General features: G+C 39.2%; 1 protein-coding gene across 1 annotated transcript in view; it reads right to left on the bottom strand.

Annotated features, from left to right (window-relative positions):
* The window catches only part of ttc7b (tetratricopeptide repeat domain 7B), a 176557-nt gene that overhangs the window by 13756 nt on the left and 140865 nt on the right, over nucleotides 1-21936 (bottom strand). Inside the window, exons 19-20 of the mRNA XM_039741203.1 lie at nucleotides 6698-6838; nucleotides 6330-6487 (exon numbers count right to left, since the gene is read on the bottom strand). Coding sequence (XP_039597137.1) covers nucleotides 6330-6487; nucleotides 6698-6838 — 299 coding nt within the window. The remainder of the gene's footprint in view (nucleotides 1-6329; nucleotides 6488-6697; nucleotides 6839-21936) is intronic.

Raw genomic sequence — 21936 nt, 5'->3', positions numbered from 1 at the left:
TGTGGAATGGTCGTTAAGACCTTAACAGCTTACAGAAAGTAGGCATTTAAGGTCACAGTTCTAAAAACGCAGGACACTAAAGAGACTTGTCTACCAACTGTGAAAGATGCCCAAAGATAGATGCCCAGGGTCCCTGCTCATCTGCGTGAACGTGCATTAGGCATGCTGCAGGGAGGCATGAGGACTGCTGATGTGGCTAGGGCAATAAATTGCCATGTCCGCACTGTGAGACGCCTAAGACAGCGCTACAGGGAGACAGGAAGGACTGCTGATCATCCTCGCAGTGGAAGAGCCCGGATCTCAATCCTATTGAGCACATCTGGGACCTGTTGGATCGCAGGGTGAGGGCTAGGGCCATTCCCCCCAGAAATGTCCAGGAACTTGCAGGTGCCTTGGTGGAAGAGTGGGGTAACATCTCACAGCAAGAACTGACAAATCTGGTCCAGTCCATGAGGAGGAGATGCACTGCAGTACTTCAAGCAGCTGGTGGCCACACCACATACTGACTGGTACTTTTGATTTTGAGCCTCCCTTCATTCAGGGACACATTGTGAAACATTTTTAGTTTATGTCTTATGGTGTTGACTCTTTTAGTGTTCATACAAATATTTACACATTAAGTTTACTGAAAGTAAAAACAGTTGAAAGTCAGAGGATGTTTCTTTTTTTGCTGAGTATATATGATAAGAGATATTAGAAAGGCCCTAAAAGTCTCAAAATGTAAATCAAGGTGGAGTACTGATTCTTATAATACAAAACAGGACTGTTATAGCAATTATGGCAGTTGTTCATATTGCTAACTTTCTCTAGCTTGTGTATAACCAATTGTAGTATCTGTTTTGATTCCCCATTACCAAGTCTATTCTATCATTTATTCTCGTTTCTGTGTCCATGGTGGCACTAGTTGTGGCTCGGACAGGTTGTGTCATAAAAACTGTGGATCTTTTTACTGATGTCTTCTGTCACCGTTTGCCTACAAAATGAGCCTTTTCAGTGTGGGGCTGACCTAAGACAAGTAGAACCTCGACTTCAAACCATCTTGTATATATCATCATCATCTCCAGTTTAATGGACATTTTTGTATATACTTGTATTGCATGAAGTCCCCGTTTCAACATTTTGCTTTTGTTCATGTTGCATTTGTTTTATTCATGTTATATTTGTAATTATTGTAGAGCACAATGAGCTTTTAGGTGGAAAGGTGTTCAGTAAGAATAATAATAATGAAAAAAATTAAATAATTCTGAATGTATTTAAAAGTTCATCTGATTGTTTCATCTGATATCATTAAAATTAGAAAAATAACAGGTGAATTTATTATGAAAAATCTATTGGTTTTGAACGTTTTTGAGGTTAAAGCAAGAAACATTGTTCCCTTTGAGTTTGGCAACACCTTACACCTCTTTTGAATCTCTCAGAAAAAAGGTCCATATGAAAATAATGGCTCCTTGTCAAAGATCCTTACGAACCAAGCCACAGGGGATGCTCAAACCAGTGTGTTTCTTCGTGCTGGTCCCAAGCCTGGATAAATGGGGAGGGTTACATCAGGAAGTGCACCCGGTGTGAAATTTTGCCAAATCAATAATACGGACAATACAAATTTCCATACAGGATCGGTCGAGCCCCGGGTTAACAACGACCGCCACCAGTACTGTTCGCCAACAGGGTGCTGGTGGAAATTGGGCTACTGTTGGCCAAAGAAGGAGAAGAAGAGGGGGGAGACGTGTCCGGAGGCAGGAGGAGAGGAGGAAGGTAAAGAGAGAGGAACTGAGGGTAGGAGCTTTGAATGTTGGCAGTATGGTTGGTAAGGGGAGAGAGTTAGCAGATATGATGGAGAGAAGGAAGGTTGATATATTGTGTGTGCACGAGACTAGATGGAAGGGGAGTAAGACCAGGTGGATCTTAGGTGGATTCAAATTGTTCTATCATGGTGTGGATGGGAGGAGAAAGGGTGTAGTAGTTATTCTGAAGGAACAGTATGTCAAGAGTGTTCTGGAGGTGAAAAGAGTGTCAGATAGAGTAATGATTATGAAGCTGGAAATTGGAGGTGTGATGATGAATGTTGTTAGTGCATATGCCCTGCAAGTTGGGTGTGCGATGGATGAGAAAGAAGATTTCTGGAGTGAGTTGGATGAAGTGATGAACAGTGTACCCAAAAGACAGAAAAAGGTGATTGGAGTGGATTTCAATGGACATGTTGGTGAAGGGAACAGTGGAGACGAGGAGGTGATGGGTAGGTATTGTGTCAAGGAGAGGAATAAAGAAGGTCAGAGGATGGTGGATTTTGCCAAAAGGATGGACATGGCTGTGGTGAATACGTATTTTAAGAAGAGGGAGGAACATAGGGTGACGTACAAGAGTGGATGAAGATGCACACAGGTAGATTACATCCTATGCAAAAGAGTCAATCTGAAGGAGATTGAAGACTGCAAAGTGGTGGCAGGAGAAAGTGCAGTTAAGCAGCATAGGATGTTGTTCTGTAGGATGACGTTGGAGATCAAGAAGAGGAAGAAAGTGAGGGCAGAGCCAAGGATCAAATGGTGAAATTTGAAAAAGCAAGACTGCAAGGCTGAGTTCAGAGAGAGGAGGTAAGGCAGGCACTGGGTGGTAGTGAAGAATTACCAGACAGTTGGGAAACTACAGCAGATGTAGTAAGGGTGACAGCAAGAAGGGTGCTTGGCGTGACATTTGGACAGAGGAAGAAGGAAAAGGAAACCTGGTGGCGGAATGGGGAAGTACAGGAGAGTAAACAGAGGAAGAGGATGGCGAAGAAGAAGTGAGATAGTCAGAGAGATGCAGAAAGTAGACAAGAGTACAAGGAGATAAGGCACAAGGTGAAGAGAGAGGAGGTGGCGAAGGCTAAAGTAAAGGCGTATGATGAGTTCTATTAGCGGTTGGACACTAAGAAGGAAGAAAAGGACCTGTACCGATTGGCTACACAGAGGGACCAAGCTGGGAAAGATGTGCAGCAGGTTACGGTGATAAAGGATAAAGATGGAAACGTACTCACAAGCGAGCAGAGTATATTGAGCAGATCGAAAGAGCACATTGAGAGGTTGATGAATGAAGAGAATGACAGAGAGAAGAGGTTGGATGATGTGGAGGTAGTGAATCAGGAAGTGCAATGGATTAGCAAGGAGGAAGTAAGGACAACTATGAAAAATGGAAAGGCCGTTGGTCCAGATGGCATACCTGTAGAAGCATGGAGGTGTTTAGGAGAGGTGACAGTGGAGTTTTTAGCCAAATTGTTTAATGGAATCTTGGAAAATGAAAGGATACCTGAGGAGTGAAGAAGAAGTGTACTGGTGCAGATATTTAAGAATAAGAGAGATGTGCAGGACTGTAGTAACTATATGAGGATAAAATTGATGAGCCACAGCATGAAGTTATGTGAAAGAGTAGTAGAAGCTTAGTTAAGAAGGGAGGCGATAATTAGTGAGCAGCAGTGTGGTTTCATGCCAAGAAAGAGCACCACAGAGGCAATGTTTGCTCTGAGGATGTTGATGGAGAAGTTTAGAGAAGACCAGAAGGAGTTGCATTGCATCTCTATGGACTTGAAGAAAGTATATGACAGGGTGCCACAAGAGGAGCTGTGGTATTATATGAGGAAGTCGGGAGTGGCAGACAAGTATGTAAGAGTTGTACAGGATATGTACGAGGGAAGTGTGGCCATGGTGAGGTCTGTAGTAGGAGTGACAGTGGGATTACATCAGGGATCGGCTCGGAGCCCTTTCTTATTTGCAATGGTGATGGACAGGTTGACAGACGAGATTAGACAGGAGTCCCCGTGGACTATGATGTTTGCTGATGACATTGTGATCTGTAGCGATAGTAGGGAGCAGATTGAGGAGACCATGGAGAGGTGGAGATATGCTCTGGAGAGTAGAGGACTTAAGGTCAGTAGGAACAAGACAGAATACATTGTGTAAATGAGAGGGAGGTCAATGGTATTGTGAGGATGCAAAGAGTAGAGTTGGCAAAGATGGAAGAGTTTAAATACTTGGGATCAACAGCACAGAGTAACAGGGATTGTGGAAGAGAGGTGAAAAAGAGAGTGCAGGCAGGGTGGAACTGGTGGAGAAGAGTGCCAGGTGTAATTTGTGATAGACGGGTATCAGTAAGAGTGAAAGGGAAGGTCTACAGGACGGTAGTGAGACCAGCTATGTTATATGGGTTGGAGACGGTGGCACTGACCAGAAAGCAGGAGACAGAGCTGGACGTGGCAGAGTTAAAGATGCTAAGATTTGCACTGGGGGTGACGAGGATGGACAGGATTATAAAGGAGAACATTACAGGGCAAGCTCAAGTTGGAAAGTTGGGAGACAAACTCAAGAGAGGCGAGATTGTGTTGGTTTGGACATGTGCAGAGGAGAGATGCTGAGTATATTGGGAGAAGGATGTTAAGGATTGAGCTGCCAGGAAAAAGGAAAAAAAGAAGGCCCAAGAGAAGGTTTATGGATGTGTTGAGAGAGGACATGCAGGTGGTGAGTGTAACAGAGCAAGATGCACAGGACAGAAAGATATGGAAGAAGATGATCCGCTGTGGCAACAACCCCTAACGGGAGCAGCTGAAAGAAGAAGAAGAAGAAGAAGTCAAAGATCCTTACGCTTGCTCATTTTTCCTGCTTCCAAGACATCACTTTCAAGAACTGACTGTTCACTTGCTTCCAAATACATCCCAACTCTTTATAGGTGCCATTGTAATCAATGTTATTCACCTAACCTGCCAGTGGTTTTAATTTTGTGGATGATTGGTGTGTAGATACTATGTATATATACAATGTGTACATATTATATATAGCTATAGATATTTATCAATATAAACAGTTCACACACATAAAAACTTAACATTTATTTTATATAACTCCTTGTGTGGTGGGTGCTATCAGTGCATCCTCCCAGCGTTGCACAGCATACCAATCTTGCTCATACAATACTCTCTACCACACTGCGGCAATGTTGCTCAACTAAAACGTTCTGCGTATTTATCAAGGTATGTAATTCTTAACTGAAATTATAGAACTTTTTTAGACCGTACACAGTGGAAGCTTTTGGAAAATACTACAGTAGCCATCTAAAACAAGTGTAGAACTTTTACTGCTTAACCAAAAGACTAAAAATCTCTGTAAAATAGAAACAAGTTGATTAGGACATGACTTCAGTACTTTCAGTGAAAAAGAAAGGCCAAGACCCTTCCCAGCAGCTCTACAAGAATCAAGGTCTTGACTAATAATGGATGCTGGAAGCATCCCCTCTGGTTGTTGGAGTGGAGTGTAATGCAATGTGGCAGTAGGGGGCGCTCGTGCTCCCTTGAACCCTCAGGGACAACTCCAGACACCAGGTAAAAGTCCAAGACTTTTTATTTTCCTTTTCCACAGTGCACCAACCACCCTCCACACTACTCATAAATCACTACAATAGACACAATAATCTCTCTCCTCCTCGCCCAGACACTTGCTCCTCTACCTCCCAGCTCAGCTCAGTGTCTGGACTGAGACATCGTCCTTTTATAGCCCCTGACCCGGAGGTGTTCCTGTCCCAACAGTCCACAGTTCCTTATTCCTTCCGGGTCAGGCAATCAGTCCGTTACTTCAATCCGGAGCACGTCGTTCCTTCCCATCACGTGACCGTGATGTACTCCCGGGTCACAAGGCATAAAAGAGCTCATAAGCCCCCCCACAGCGACTCCTGGTGGCTCCCAAGGTATCCAGCAGGGCTGTGTATAAATCCTACAAAGTCCATAAGGCCCTGCTGGACCTCGGGGCACTATCCTGCTGTCGTGAGAGCTCCTCCTGGCGGCCTGGGGGTGAGGACCGGCATGAGAACCTGGCAGTCCTCCACAGCAAGTTATTATGGTATTTGGGCTGTCACCTTTATTCAAGCTGAACTGTTAAGATACATTACAGCTGTTTACTGATATGTTTTACAGAAGGAGTGCAGGCAGGTTAAATGACTTGCTCAGAGTCATGCAGAGTGCCAAAGGCAGGACGTGAACTGAGAAGTTTCTTGCTTAAAGTCCAGTGCCTTAGCCATTTTGCCATGTGGCTGTCATGTTGATTTTCACATCAAACACAGAGCGGAATTAATTTAGTTTGCATGGAAGTGAGTAGTCATCAGAATATGTTTCATGTTGTCCTCCTTTATCAACTGAAGGCCTTGCTATATGCCTTAACTGTAACTGGTGCTTACATATTTAGCCAATCAGCTTTGACCCATTTTAGTAAATTCTGGGAATGAATATTTACTTGCTTTGAAATTAGACTCTAGTCCTGATTAAAAAATTATGTATTTCATTTTTTTAAATTTTCCACAGTGCCTTTATTACTCACTCTATTGAACCAGGTTTTGTCTCTATTTCTCTTAGTGTTGTAACTTGTGCAACAGTCAAGCATGGTGACAGGAATGTTAAGGTTTGAGTCTGCCTTTTTCTCTATGGATCTGAACAACTTGCCATCAATTGCAGTTCTTAGCCCTACTGGAATTAGTTCTTGGTTTAAAATTAGAAACTTGGATATATTCAAACATCCCTCTGTCCATCTATCCCTTCTGCTAATTTTGATTAAACAACAAACTGCTAATGAAAATGTAACATTTAAAAAGGGATTCATAAACTTACCAAAGTATATATGGATATCCATGTTAGTCTTCCAACAGTTTAAAAATGCTTTATGCTTGTAGTAAAACACATAGTTCGTACCTGCATGAAGCCAGATCTGTGCAAGAGTCATCCAAGGATGAAGAGGCCCTTGCTTTGGAGCACTGCTTTGCAATGAAGATGCAACTTCAGACAAGGCCTGCTCCACTCGTGAAGCAGCAATAGAAGTGGCATGAACCGAACCTGAGTGGAAAAGCATGGACAAATAAGTAATCTCAAATAAAGTAAAATATATGATAAATCAAACCGCATTAACCATTTTCCATACCAGGACAGCACTATAAAAATACATTTTTAGTGCTATATATATTAATACATTAAAGAATGCCCAGTATAAAAGCTTTTAAATAAGCGAGTCAGTCTACCTCTAATACTCCCAATATCAACAGGTGACTGTAGAAATATGCTAATTACAAGAATTTTGGAAATAAAGTAAGCAACGGGTCAGAAAATTTATGCAGAAAGTCATTTGTTGATTTGATGCATGACAAACAGCTAGAAAACCTGTAATAGACAGAATGTAAAAAAACAAAGGCCTCCTCAAAATGAAGTAAAAGTGGTTTTCCTACTACGTAGGCCCACTAGAATGCTTCATTTCCAGCTTTCAAAGCTTGAACAAAACACTCACTTCTCCTTTATAACACTGCAAAGCATGCAACATTTAACAAGCAACACTTTATTTTTGTGTTTTAGTTGACTTGTTGATTAAAGGTGTCCGATGTGTAAATGTTCAAATCATAACTGAAAATTCACCTTCTCTCTCTAGCATTTTAGGCTATACAAAGATTTGCTCAATTTTGTAACAAAAAACTTCTGTACCTGTTGGATTAATTTCTTAATAATTTCTTTCCAATGATTATTACTCCATGATTTAAGATGTATTTTAATTTTTGAATCTTAGATTGTATTTACTGCTTAAGATGGACTTTTGTGTAGACTGTGAAAAGCATTATATAAAACAGATTTTAGAGTAAAATTTTATTTCTAAGTTTGTAAAGTGCTTTATAAAATTTTTCATAAAAAAAACAGACCTGACGCAAACCTATAACAAAGCAAAAACCGAAGAAAATAAATAAAAGGTATACTACTGAAACATATAGAGCTCACTGTAAGGTACAAGAAAGAGGACAAAGACTTACAACATGAGTGACTAACAAGGCAATATTTGGCAATAGCAAACTGTGTTATTTTGTGGCTAAGGTAACACATTATGAAACGCAATGTTCTCATTCATCATTCCTCACTGTTTCCCTCTGCCAACACGTCAATCCTAATTCTAACCTAGGAATGTGGAAGCAGCGATACGATTTATTTGAGACTTGAAAGTCATTTTGGACAAAAGCACCAGCTAACTATTGGTAATCTAAATGAAAAACATAACTTTCACTGTAATCTATTTTAATTACTTTTCAACTAAGTGATAGACACCTTTCTTAATCAATATTTGATTTGATATTTCAATATCAACTCATACTGTTAAAAATAAATAACTCCAAGTACCTGAGGATATTATGTACTAGCCGACGTCCGCCGTAGCATACGGTGGTGTAAGAATAGGAACAGAAAACGGTGAGAAAGGAATTCAGAAATCAAGAAGAAAGAAATACTTCTTGAAAGACGCAGTTGTGAATAGGTGTTTTGCTGGAGACGACAGATAATGAGTTGGAAGATCTAACCCTAGAAAAAGTCACGTACAACTGACCATGGCTGAAGACTGGTTGTTGTATTAACGCAAATCTTAGCAAACGTAATGCAAGGCGGAATGTTGGGGTCGCGTTTGAAGTAAATGACAATGGTAGCATGGAGAATCTCGGAAAGAGCTTGAATTTCAGCTTCACCACCATAAACTCCAGATGTTGCCATGTATTGATAGTACTCATGACTTGTTGTGATAACTCGACTTGCGTTGGAAAGAACAGAAGGAAGGACGTCTCCAAATCTGTCCCAATGTGATGCAACGAAATCTACGACCCTATGTCGTAGTGAGAGTGCATTGCCTTCGTCAACCGTTTGTGTCAAGAAATAACCCATTGATAGGAACAGGCAGTTGCTGGATCACGGAATAGAGATGACGTTGCACAAAAACCCATCGACAGAGAAGATACTGTTGTTCATTTTATAACAAAGGCTTAAGAAACAACTGTTGCAGTATAACGAAAATAGCAAGGAGTGAAACCAATGCCAATGGTCGAGAGAGTACCTTCCTGTAGCAGGCTATGGGAACGACTCCCAGGCGCACACATGGCGGAAGGGAAAGGCTCCGCAATCAGGCTAGATGTAGGGCAGTGACATGACACCAATGGGGTCATGAGAGAGGAGTGGGGAACGCGGTAGTCCAAAGGAGGAATAGGAATCGAGAAAAGCGGCGTGGGGGTGTATGGGAGGCCACAGGCAGCGTGGGGAAGGGTTTGGAAGAGGAGGAATAGGAATCGAGAAATGCCGTGTGGGCTGCATGTGGGGGGGACCTGTTTTGAAGAGGAAGCAGGACGAACCAGAAGAGAAATATATATAAGAGATAGATTAAAAGAATTGTTTTGGCATTTAATGCCAATTTATAATTATTTTATTGGATAATTAATGTTTATAATATATGCTGTTAAGACATTCCACTACAATACTATTAAAGAATATCAGTAAATATTTCAATAACATTTCAAATCTAATACATTGTTGTTCCAGCTTTAAATAATTAGTATTTTAGGCAGTTTATATCCAAATTGAAAATAATACAGGTTAGACAAACTGCCAAAATGATGAACAATGAAAAAGTGTGAATGTTGTTCTGGGCTTACTGTAAAGGGACAGGGGAGAGGGGAGAGAGAAAGGATGAAATCATTGACAAATCCCCCATTTCCTTTCTCAGCACAGAAGAACAAGCAACTCGCAGTAGAGTTGACTGGAAAAAGGCTTTCACTTATTGACAATCACCAAGGATGAAACAACATATGAGCACAAAGCAGCAACTGCAATGGGATGACACCCAAAACCTTTGCTTTACAGCAATTACAGATAGAGTCCACAACACTTTAAGGACTAAGTGTCCTTAAGTTTGTTACAATATATTTATATAATGAAGAACAATCAATTTTCCTTGGAAAGAAATGTTAGTATCATTAAATCTATCTGAAATGTTAGCACTGCTGCCTCGCAGTTAGGAGACCTGTGGGTTCACTTTCCGGGTCCTCCCTGCATGGAGTTTGCATGTTCTCCCCGTGTCTGTGTGGGTTTCCTCCCACAGTCCAAAGACATGCAGGTTAGGTGGATTGGCGATTCTAAATTGGCCCTAGTGTGTGCTTGGTGTGTGGGTGTGTTTGTGTGTGTCCTGTGGTGGGCTGGCACCCTGCCCGGGATTGGTTACTGCCTTGTGCCCTGTGTTGGCTGGGATTGGCTCCAGCAGACCCCCGTGACCCTGTGTTCGGATTCAGTGGGTTGGAAAATGGATGGATGTTTAAAACTGCTCATTAATTTTGAACTCTTATTTTAGCTGCATTTCTTGCAATATGGCATGCAATATTTTTTTTTTTAAGACATAGTTCTCAGAGAAGTATTTCCCAAAAATAATAATAGTAATAATTGCAGCCTTCAAGATTTCAGGTGAAAGTGGTTTACCTTCAATGTAGACACACTTGTTTCACACAGTATTGAAACATTTAGTAATAATTGATGTATTTTCTATGCTCGTATTCTTTGTCTTTGCACTTTTTGAATTATTGTATGGTAATATTGGTGACGCCATTTTGTGTTGCTTTTCTGATGGTCATCGCTCTTTTTCAAGACCAAATCTATACTGAATATGGCCAATCACATGATGCATAGTGTCATTATGTCTCACCTATACAAGATGGTGGCACATAGCTTCTGGATCCAGTATATCAGAACCCATAATAATAATAATCTTTTTTTGCTTTAATGGTACTGTAAGCTAAAAGGTACTTTTACAATAGTGTTTTTTTCTTTTAAAACAGGTCTTGAGATTTTTCTTTTGCTTGTACTTGCTTTGCAGGGTATTAGAAATATGCCTGCTCTCTTGACTCCATTTTCACCATTCTCTTTTGTTTTCTAGTCCAGACCTTAACATCTGAATGTGACAGATAATTACCCTGATGAAAAGATCTTTGCAAAAAATATGCTGAATTAAAAAAAAAAAAAACCTTTTAATGTGTAAAGTCATGGCTGTTCTCATAAATTGCTTCAAATAATATATTTTTACAACATATATCATTAGGAAGGAAATTATTAGAAATTATAATCATAACAAACACAATAATCTAATGTGTACACTATGATTAGTTGCTTTAAGATAGATTTCAACTGGAATTTAAATTTTTAATATTTTTGAAATATAAAAGGAAATGATCAGTTTATGAGTTCAGACTTTTCACAAGTCACCAAAATGTTAAAATCCAAAAAACACTCAAATAAATACCACAATGCACATTACAACCACCACCAATGTCCATAATTACTGAATATTATATGTCAACACATCTGTCAAAGAGAGAAGGTGTTTTGTTTCAAATTGTAAAACAAAATCTAATCGCCTTTTAAATCTGCTTTTATACAGGGACATTCTCATCAGGTAAATTCTAAACTAAAAAAATGTTGAAATATATTCATGTTGACAGGTATTTCTGTGCATGTAACTGTAATATAATTTAGAATTAAAAATCTTTACTTTGCATAGTTTTATCTGTCCTGGCATGAATGAGTTAACCAGAATCCAAACCAATACTGATTTCAAAAGAGCATTCCAGTCAAACACTTCAGGAAAAAAGTGCAAATACTCAGCAACACACAGAGGACAATGTGAGAAAAACATTTCAGAGGTTGGTGAAAAAACTTAAATCATTACATTTCTATTTGTAAAAGAAACTTAAAATCTAGTGAGTCTTTATAAAAGGCAATATTGATCCTTCACTGATTTGTTTTTTTTTTTTCTCTTATTCTACATAATTAGGCAGAACTCGAAATACCCAACACACAACACAAGAGGAAAAAGGGACAGAGAAACTTCATATACAATCATACAATAAATTAAAATCCAAGATGAATAAAACAGGCCTTGTGAATCCCTTCATCTATATTCCTACAACACAAATTCTCAGAGTCAGGGAGCACCATAGCAAAAGACATACAGTATATGACATTCTGTTGCTGGAAACACAAAACCAATAAACTCATACACCATGCTTAGAAATTTTTAATTAGTCCATGAAGTACTTTAAGAAACATTCAAAAACATAAAAACAATACTATATACGAGACAATATTACACTTAAATTAGTGTACTAATTTCACACCAGTACCATATACCACTTTAATGCAGACAATATCCTTAATATCTTTAATTTTTAACCAAAAGAATCTACTGAATAATGTATACTTTTGAAGAAAATAAAATGAGACGGCTTATCAACATATGATTACTGCACTGAAAATAACAACTTAAGATGAACTTATGAAACTGAAATGCCCATATAAGTATAAGAAAACAGCACAAATGATAACATGGCATTTTCAAGCACTATTGCACAAATATTTATATGACCAATGGATGAATCCCGACAATGAACAACAAACTTATAAATAGAAAGCATTGTGTTATTTAGTTTCCCCTCACAACTTAAGACAATTGCTTTTACTGTCAAAGGGGTTGGACAAGAAATACATAATCAGTGTGTATTGAACCCCGAGGCTAAATGTCACAGCTCGAGACATTCGACAAAATTGCACTGAACAACCAACCGTCTAAATGACATGCACACCCTTAAGTTTTAGGCACAATTTGTTCAATTCATCATAAAATTAGTTTGGCAGATAACAAATTGCAGAAAATGACACGGGAACAGCAGAATCCAAACAGACTTGCAGTTTAACGTAGACAAGTGCAAAGTCCCACAAGTAGGCAAAAGGTACACTTATTATACATAGAGGTCTAGAAGCCACGTCTTGCAGGAGAATTGTCGTAACATTCTAATTGCCTAGGCAATGTGCAAATGCAATTAAAAAGTTTAATAAATACCTTTTAATTGCCTATTGACAGGTCATATTTGTAAAAACCGCTGGACATGAATCAAGACTTTCTAGTGCTCTAATGAGACCACATCTGGAGTACTGTGTGCATTTCAGGTTACTACCATTAAAGGACACACCAAGTCTAGAAGCAATACCACAAACGGCAGTTTAAGCTGACTTCTACTCGTATGGCATGTCAGACTTGCAGACCGAGGTCACTGGTCTCTTCGCCAGACCATGTAAATGTACACAACTGATAACTGCTAGGAATGTCAAGTTTAGCGACTGCATGATAACTTTCCAGGACAGTCTTGCAAGTCCCTTTTTCTGAATGAAAATGGTGTGTTGCCTGACAGGGCCAGTGCTGTATGAAGGGTTAATAGGTATGGTGAGTTTAGCTTCAATTTCAGCCCTTTCTCTCATGGCATGTAAAACATGAAACATGAGACCGAGAAGTGTCTCTTCTTGGAAGGTTCAAAACCTTTGTGCTTCTTATTCCTTATTTATGTACCTTCAGGTGAGCATTCATTAGTTGTCAGCTCTCATGCATAGAGAGCCTGCCTGCTCTTACAGCTAAGGACAAAATCCAACCTGTCAAAGTGACTTGCTGGGTATGTCACATTACGTGACTGGAGCACACTAATGTAAATTAAGGCTAGGACTGACAATCACTGGAAACGCTGTCAAATGTGGCATGGCCTTAAGTGCAGTTCTGAATTAAAGGACCTGCCCTGCTGTAACATGCTAAGGAAATTAAACTTCCTTAGCCTTAAATACAGTAAGTTATGTAAGGACCCAATTCAGGTCTTCCAAATTCTCAAACACAACGATAAAACTATAAAACTAATCCATAAGAATTCCTTTAGCTAACTACTGTATATGCTCATGCATAAGTCGGGACTTGAAACATGGAAAATCAATCATAAAATCAGATCCCAACTTATACAATCGTTCAAAAATGTTTTTTTTTTTTTAACATCTTCTTGCCTCCTCCAATCTCACATTAGTTTATCAGACGCATCAAATTTTGTTGCAGCGGTGCAGTTTTTCTGATCAAACGTTCCATTGTGGGTAATGGATGCTCTTACGATGAAGGTGTATGAGAGCATAAGATACAAAAAACACAAATCAGTACAAACGTCACTTTGGAATAGTTTGAGTATTTGAGCACAACAGAGAGAGAGACATACACAGAGAGGTTAGGAGCACATGCTGATACAGCGCATTGCCGCACCTACATAGAAATAAAGGCCGTGTGCTCCGTGGTTACTCTCTCAGGTGGACGTTAGCATATCATAATCTCTTGTACCAATAGCGCGAGTTTTCTGCATTCGACTTATACGGCTGACATTATAAAATACCAGAAATTATACTGTAAAATCAAGTCCCGACTTATCCGCTAATATATACAGTAGTAAATCATGTACTAAATGTCACAGTTAAAAATCAGAGGTAGTCTGGAACAAACTACTGGGTCATATAGATAAACTTTTAAATTTATCGAGAAGACACATTAGAATGATTTAGCTATTATCTAACCAAGTGAGGCGGATACTCTGAAGTCTGTAAAATTATGAATAATATAATCATTACGGTACAGTTCTGAAGGTTTCAAGATTACTGTAAATATATATAAAATATGTATACTACTTTCAGCCTTACAACAGCAGTCATAATTTCAGCCAAACGATTATAATCTGTTTGGGATGTATGCACTGTACAATCATTTTTTTAAAAGATGAACATTTTCATTTCTTCTGAAAAAAGGAGGGATAATTAGTAAACAGACAGAAGTAGAAAAGGGTTTATTTGGATGAACGCATGGAAATACTAGAGAATGGAAGTACAGTAGTGAGAAACAGAGCCATGCAAGGACAGATCAGAATATGGTATTTAACTCTCTCAGAACCCAGCATTCCACATGAATTGAAGACGTACATAATAGGTAGAATCTTTCTGGGAATAGCTATTGGTTACTCTTCCTTGAAACAATGACATAGACTGAATGATTAGAGAAAAAGTCAAGTTAAAAAAATGACATGCCACTAATTTGAGTGCCATATGAAAAAAAGATGATGTTCTGTTTTGATAAAAAGGGGTTCATACAAAACATTTGCTGTTGGCCTTGATACTCCTTAAGCAAATCTACAAGGGATAATGAGAGAAAATTCTCAGATGAATACTTTTGTAAATAATACTTTTTACAATTATGCTCTTCAAATTTTTTGTAAACAGTAAAAACACTTTGCCATTTAACAATGTTTAGAACACTGACAGGTAGAATCAAATTGTGTCCAGTTTCAGCAAAAACCCAAACTTACCTAAAACCTTTCACAGAGTTGATACTGAAAATAAGCAAAACTTAGATGCCACTCGCAACTTTAAGATTTGGGACACTAGTTCAATATTACTAATAATAATAAGCTACATTTATTGAGCACCTTTCACAAACCCAAGGTCACTTTACATACAGAGTAAAAAAAAAAAAAATTACACAGATGACAAAAGTTCATAGAAGTTGAGATTTAAAACTGCAAAAAGAGGAGCAAACTCGGAGAGACTGAGCAAGAGAGTCCCAGAGTTGAGGGGCCATAACACTGAAGGACCTGGTGGAGAGTCTGGTGCGTGGGACAGTCAGGAGATGACTGCTCAAGGACCTGAGAGAGCGACGAAGAGTGTAAGGAGCGGAGTGAGGCAGACGGGGGCAAACGTCATGTAGGGCTTTGAAGGTGAGAAGTAGAATCTTGAATTTAATCTGTGATGGAACTGGTAACCAGTGAAGCTGGGAGAGAACTGGGGAGATGTGAGCAGAACGCTTTGTGCGGGTGAGGACTCCGGCTGCGGAGTTCTGAATATACTGTAGCTTATGTATAGGTATTGCAGGGATGCCAAAGAAGAGGGAATTACAGTAATCAATCAATGAACCAGAGTTTGAGCATCAGAGAAGGACAGAAATGGACGGAGGTGGCCAATGTTACAGAGAGACAGAATGAAATTTTGGAAAGAGACCTAATGTGGAGCTCAAAGTTAAGTGATGCATCAAACAAAATACCAAGATTTCTGACAACAGGAGCAGGTTTGACAAGTGTATCATCAACAGAAACAGAGAAACTGGATGCCTTAGAAGGTTGGGATTTTGGACCTACCAGAAATACTTCAATTTTATTGGCATTAAGTTTGAGAAAATTATTTTCCATCCATAGCTTAAAATCAGTGATGCAGTCAGTGAGTGTGATGGGTGATGAATCTGTAGGGGAGTCTGTACTAAGATATAACTATATACAGTATCGTCTGTATCTGAAATTAATGAGGTATTTATTGGACAAGAAAGAGGATGCTTGCTGAGGAGAATTGTTGACTTCAGACATACAAACAACATACTTTTCTACCCCACAATGAAGCAGACACAGCACCCATAACAATCTTTGCAGATCAGATCCAAACACTCTGTACATCACTGATACTTATTTTCACATTATACACTGCTCACAAAAATTAAAGGAACACTTTAAAGAAACACATTAGATACATCAGATCTCAATATAAAGTTGGATATCTATACAAATAACGACAGGGCAATGTCTTAGGAACAAAAGGATGCCAAGTCTTTTAATGGAAATAAAAGTTTTCTGTCTACAGAGGGCTCAATTGTGTAGACACCCTAAAATCAGAGTGAAATGAAGATGTGGCAGGCTAGTCTATTTTTTCAAAAACTTAATTTCTGCTACTCAAAATGCTTTTCAGTATCTTGTGTGGCCCCCACGAGCTTGTATGCATGCTTGACAACGTCGGGGCATGCTCCTAATGAGACGACGGATGGTGTCTTGTGGCTTTTCCTCCCAGATCTGTATGAGGGCATCCCTGAGCTGTTGTACAGTCTGAGGAGTAACCTGGCAGCGCCTAATGGACCGAAACATAATGTCCCACAGATGTTCTATTGGGTTTAAGTCAGGGGATCGTGAAGGCCATTCAATTGTTTCAATTCCTTCATCCTCCAGGTACTGCCTGCATACTCTTGCCACATGAGGCCGGGCATTGTCGTGCATTAGGAGGAAACCAGGACCTACTGCACCAGCGTAGGGTCTGACAATGGGTCCAAGGATTTCATCCTGATACCTAATGGCAGTCAAGATGCCGTTGTCTAGCCTGTAGAGGTCTGTGAGTCGCTCCATGGATATGCCTCCAAGATCATCACTGACCCACCACCAAACCAGTCATGCTAAACGATGTTACAGGCAGCATAATATTCTCCACGGCTTCTCCTGACCCTTTCACGTCTTTCACATATACTCAGGGTGAACCCGCTCTCATCTGTGAAAAGCACAGGACGCCAGTGGTGGACCTGCCAATTCTGGTATTCTATGGCAAATGCTAATTGAGCTCCCCGGTGCTGTGCAATCAATCAACATTTATTTATATAGCACATATTCATACAAAAAAATGTATCTCAAAGTGCTTTACAAAATGAATAGAGAAATAGAAGACACAATAAAAGATAAACATAAGTCAACATTAATTAACATAGAAAAGAGTAAGGTCCGATGGCCAGGGTGGACAGAAAAACAAAAAAACTCCAAAGGCTGGAGAAAAAAATAAAATCTGCAGGATTCCAGACCAAGAGACCGCCCAGTCCCCTCTGGGCAATCTACCTAAAATAAGTCAAACAGTCCTCTTTGTATTTAGGGTTTTCATGGAAGGACCTGATGAAGTCTGTTTCTGATTGTTTGGTCAGAGACATTCACACCAGTGGCCTGCTGGAGGGCTCTGGCAGTGCTCATCCTGTTCCTCCTTGCCCAAAGGAGCAGATACTGGTCCTGCTGATGGGTTATGGACCTTGTATGGCCCTCTCCAGCTCTCCTAGAGTAACTGCTTGTCTCCTAGAATCTCCTCCATGCCCTTGAGACTGTGCAGGGAGACACAGCAAACCTTCTGGCAATGACACGTATTGATGTGCCATCCTGGAGAAGTTGGACTACCTGTGCAACCTCTGTAGGGTCCAGGTATCGCCTCATGCTACCAGTAGTGACACTGACTGTAGCCAAATGCAAAACTAGTGAAGAAACAGTCAGAAAAGATGAGGAGGGAAAAATGTCAGTGGCCTCCACCTGTTAAACCATTCCTGTTTTGGGGGTCATCTCATTGTTGCCCCTCTAGTACATCTGTTGTTAATTTCATTAACACCACAGCAGCTGAAACTGATTAACAACCCCTTCTGCTACTTAACTGACCAGATTAATATCCCATAAGTTTCATTGACTTTATGCTATACTCTGATTAAAAAGTGTTCCTTTAATTCTTTTGAGCAGTATATTATGAGAGTGTGACTTAACTTCAAAAGTAAATTGAAGAAACACCAGCTGAAGAATAACTACTTTCTCTTATTAAAAATATGGGTTTAAACTACTTTCATTTTCAAAGCAATAGAACGTTGTCATTGTAAAGAAAATCAAATAACATAACAAATGCACACCGGGTTCCCAGTGCTTTTTACTGTCAACAAATGTTTATTTTCCGCACTCATTTATCATTTTTTTTATTTTAAATGTTAAAACACATGCTTCTTAAAAAGAAGCCAATGCACAATAGGAGAGGTTTATTGCTGGATGACAATTAAAATAGCCAGCGATAAGGAATATTAAACATCAACAGATATTTCCTAGTGTTATAGACTGTGACAAGTCGACAGACTGAAATTACATACAACCAGACCAGACATGTTTTAAACCATGCAAACAGATTTCACATGAATTACTATTACTAATTACAAAGCAATCCACAGTTTGCAAAAAAGTCAAAACCATACAATATTGAAAAACTACCTTTAATAAAAATAAGCAACTTACCACATTCATAAATAAAACTCGCCGTTTCTCCGTATCCATAAAGATTAAGCTCTCATTACCTGTGTTTAAGTGGGGCACTCCTGTGGCACAAATTGGAAAGCAGCAGATCTTACTAATAAAGGCATCAAAATGTTTTGGTTTGTTTTTTGACTGTTATGATTAACAATCCAAATACATCCAGGTCCAACGCTTGTAATGGACTTCAAACACATTCTTGGCTTTGTGGAAAAAGACCTAGTTTAGGGTGCATCCCCTATGGCCCAGTGAAGTTTCCTCAGCAGTTCCTCTTTACCAGGCACTTACATAACAAAGAAATTCACACTGTGTGGATGGATGCAAACGGTCAAATATGAAACCACACGTCCCTTGTCCCTATCATAGCACTGCCGGAAGTTTTATTTGATGGCTGAAAACAAACAGTCTCTATCAAATGTAAAAGTTGGACCAATGTTCATGTGCCTATTTTCTGAAACCGGAAACAGACGGTTAGAATACATTTTTCCAGTTTCAGAGGTAAAAATATTTTGCTTAATCTTTAATATTAAATTACATTAAGGTGAAACAATCATTAATACACAAAATAGTCTGCAGTTTTGCAGTTCCTGAAGGAAGTGAATACACTGTAAATGAACTGCAGCACCAAAAGGATATTATTTAACAAAACAAAATTTAGCGGCTCCAAGAAACAATCTGAAGATTATATTTTGTATGAAATAAATGGAACCTGTTATTAATTATAATGCATTTAATGATAATGAAAGAGTTACTTGGGGGTTAGGGACGGGACGGTGGGTATCGCTGCTGCCTCGCAGTTATGAGACCCTGGATCGCTTCCCAGGTCCTCCCTGCGTGGAGTTTACATTTTCTCCCCGTGTCTGTTTGGGTTTCCTCCCACAGTCCAAAGACATGCAGGTTAGGTGTACTGGCGATTGTAAATTGTCCCTAGTGTATGCGTGCCCTGCAGTGGGCTGGCGCCCTACCCGTCCTAATTTCAGAAAAGTAAAAGATACTGCCAGCTTCAGTCAGTGTCATTGTGCATGCGCATCCTTCTGCCATCCGGCGAGGTTAAGCAAGCGACAGGAACTAAGCAAAAGATCAAAATATTAGGTTAGTTTTAATCAGGTTAAAGTTTAGCAAGTTTAGTACAGATTGGGCGGCACGGTGGCACAGTGGTATTGCTGCTGCCTCGCAGGTAGGAGCCCCAGGAGTTTGCATGTCCTCCCCGTGTCTGCGTGGGTTTCCTCCCACAGTCCAAAGACATGCAGGTTAGGTGCATTGGTGATCCTAAATTGTCCCTAGTGTGTGCTTGGTGTGTTGGTGTGTGTATGTTTGTGTGCCCTGTGGTGGGCTGGCGCCCTACTCGGGGTTTGTTTTCCTGCTTTGCGTCCTGTGTTGGCTGGGATTGGCTCCAGCAGACCCCGTGACCCTGTAGTTAGGATATAGTGGGTTGGATAATGGATGGATGGATGGATGGATACTTGGGGGTAAAATGATGATCTTTGCCCATAATCTAATGGGCAAACACAATGCATCACAAAAAACAAACTCACTAAGGTCACTGCGGCTGCAAGGCTGAAAAGAAAGGCAGAGTAAATTTTACAGAAGGAGCAAGCAACACTCACGCTTCAAAAACAACTTGGAGACTGTTGATTATTCCAGAAATAATGGAAGGTTTAATTCTGCAGATGTCGTACACCACAGAGGTCACAGAGGCAATTAAGGCGGCTTGAAAAGCGAGACATATTTATTTGATGTATTTGTAAATATAATTTAACTTACTGACAGATGTAGGTAGCATAGAACACTCAGAAAACATACATAGAACAAATCTGTGTTTAAAAGTTCCACAGAAAAAAAATGCATATGTATTTTGGTGGTCATCGGTACTTTAGAACTCAAATCTGTTTGCAGCATCAAATGGATTTTATACTTGTTCATGACTGCTAGTACTGTGCGTGCAAATTACAAATACTGTTAAGATCGTTGCTCATGTGTATAAATCTGCACTTTAATTCAAACTACTACATAGATGTCTTTAAAACATAATTTAAAAACATTACAAAATATAAAAAATAACACCTTTTCAAAAAAACAGCTGGAAATCATTTTAAGGTGAAGAAAATTTTAATGAACGAAGAGAAATAAATCTGCAATTAAAGTTTTCTCAAGATTTTGTTTCTACATATATGGAAACTTAGTTGTGCTTATTTAAATCTATATCAAGCCATTAGAGCTTCACTTGTTGGACAACACTGAACCAAAGGCGTCACTTACTTCCTTCCAAGCCCCTGATTTAGTCCTCCTGCTGCTGACACTAGAAAATAAAACTCCCGTCCCCCCAACTACAACAGCCTCTCTCTCAGCATCTGAAAAGACTTTTATTTCCTTATATTCATATTAACCACCACCACCTTAAATAATAATAAACTGGGAATTATCCTAATTGACTAATAATGTGAACACACCGGCAGTTAACTCTCGCCAACTTGCACAGATGATTACAATTAAATCTCGGTTCAAGGAAGTGCTCATGAAGCCGGCATGAGATGTCTGTTGGACTATCACTTACTTACTGGATGGTGTAAATATGCAGCAAATAAAAAGGTATTCATGGATAAACTATAGATAATATTCCAGCATACTGGCAACCTTTACAAATCTAAAGTACAAAGGCTTAAAGACATTGAAATAAAGGGCTACAATTAACTTTACACATCAATATTATTACTGTATATATACTAGATCAAGAGTTCCCAAACTTTTTTTGGCCGCAGACCCCTTTACCAAAAACTTTTAAAACCGTCGACCCCTTAGTCATTTACTTTACTTACTCAAATTAATAAATGTGTACATTACTCGATATTAAATATTTCACTAGATATCAAACTTTTCATTTTAATCACTTGTAATTAATGATTGAAAAAGATAAAAGGACTACAGAATATGCACTAACGAAAATGAAAGCAAAAAAATACGAGCAGAGTTTTTTTTACATTTTTGATATTTATGAAATAAATATGTAAACTCAAAATAAGTACAGATAGCCCAAGCTGTACTGTCTGCATTTCTTTTTTCATTCAGTCATATTATCTGAAGAAATAAAAACTTTCATTAACAAACAATTTCGACAGCCCCTGTGATATAAATAACAATAAAGTATGTACTTACTTGAAACAGAAGATTTTTGTTCAAACTCGAATAAATATACTGTGTCCTCTGATTTTCTTTTTCGTAGTACTGCTCCTCAATAAATAATTATATTCAAAGTTCAAATCACAAATAAGTACTTGTCACATCAAACGAACCAATTTATAGTGTTTTATGAAAGCATGACCGTACAAGACTGATCGATTCTGCTAATATCAAATATCCGTCATCTCGTCCCACCACGAGCGAGTGCGGACATGCAACGGTTTTTCATGT

This window comes from Polypterus senegalus, chromosome 18 (genome assembly GCF_016835505.1).
Source record: "Polypterus senegalus isolate Bchr_013 chromosome 18, ASM1683550v1, whole genome shotgun sequence".
Lineage (NCBI taxonomy): Eukaryota > Metazoa > Chordata > Cladistia > Polypteriformes > Polypteridae > Polypterus > Polypterus senegalus.
The sequence above is the reverse complement of the archived record's forward strand: the minus strand, read 5'-3'. Positions and strand labels throughout refer to the sequence as shown.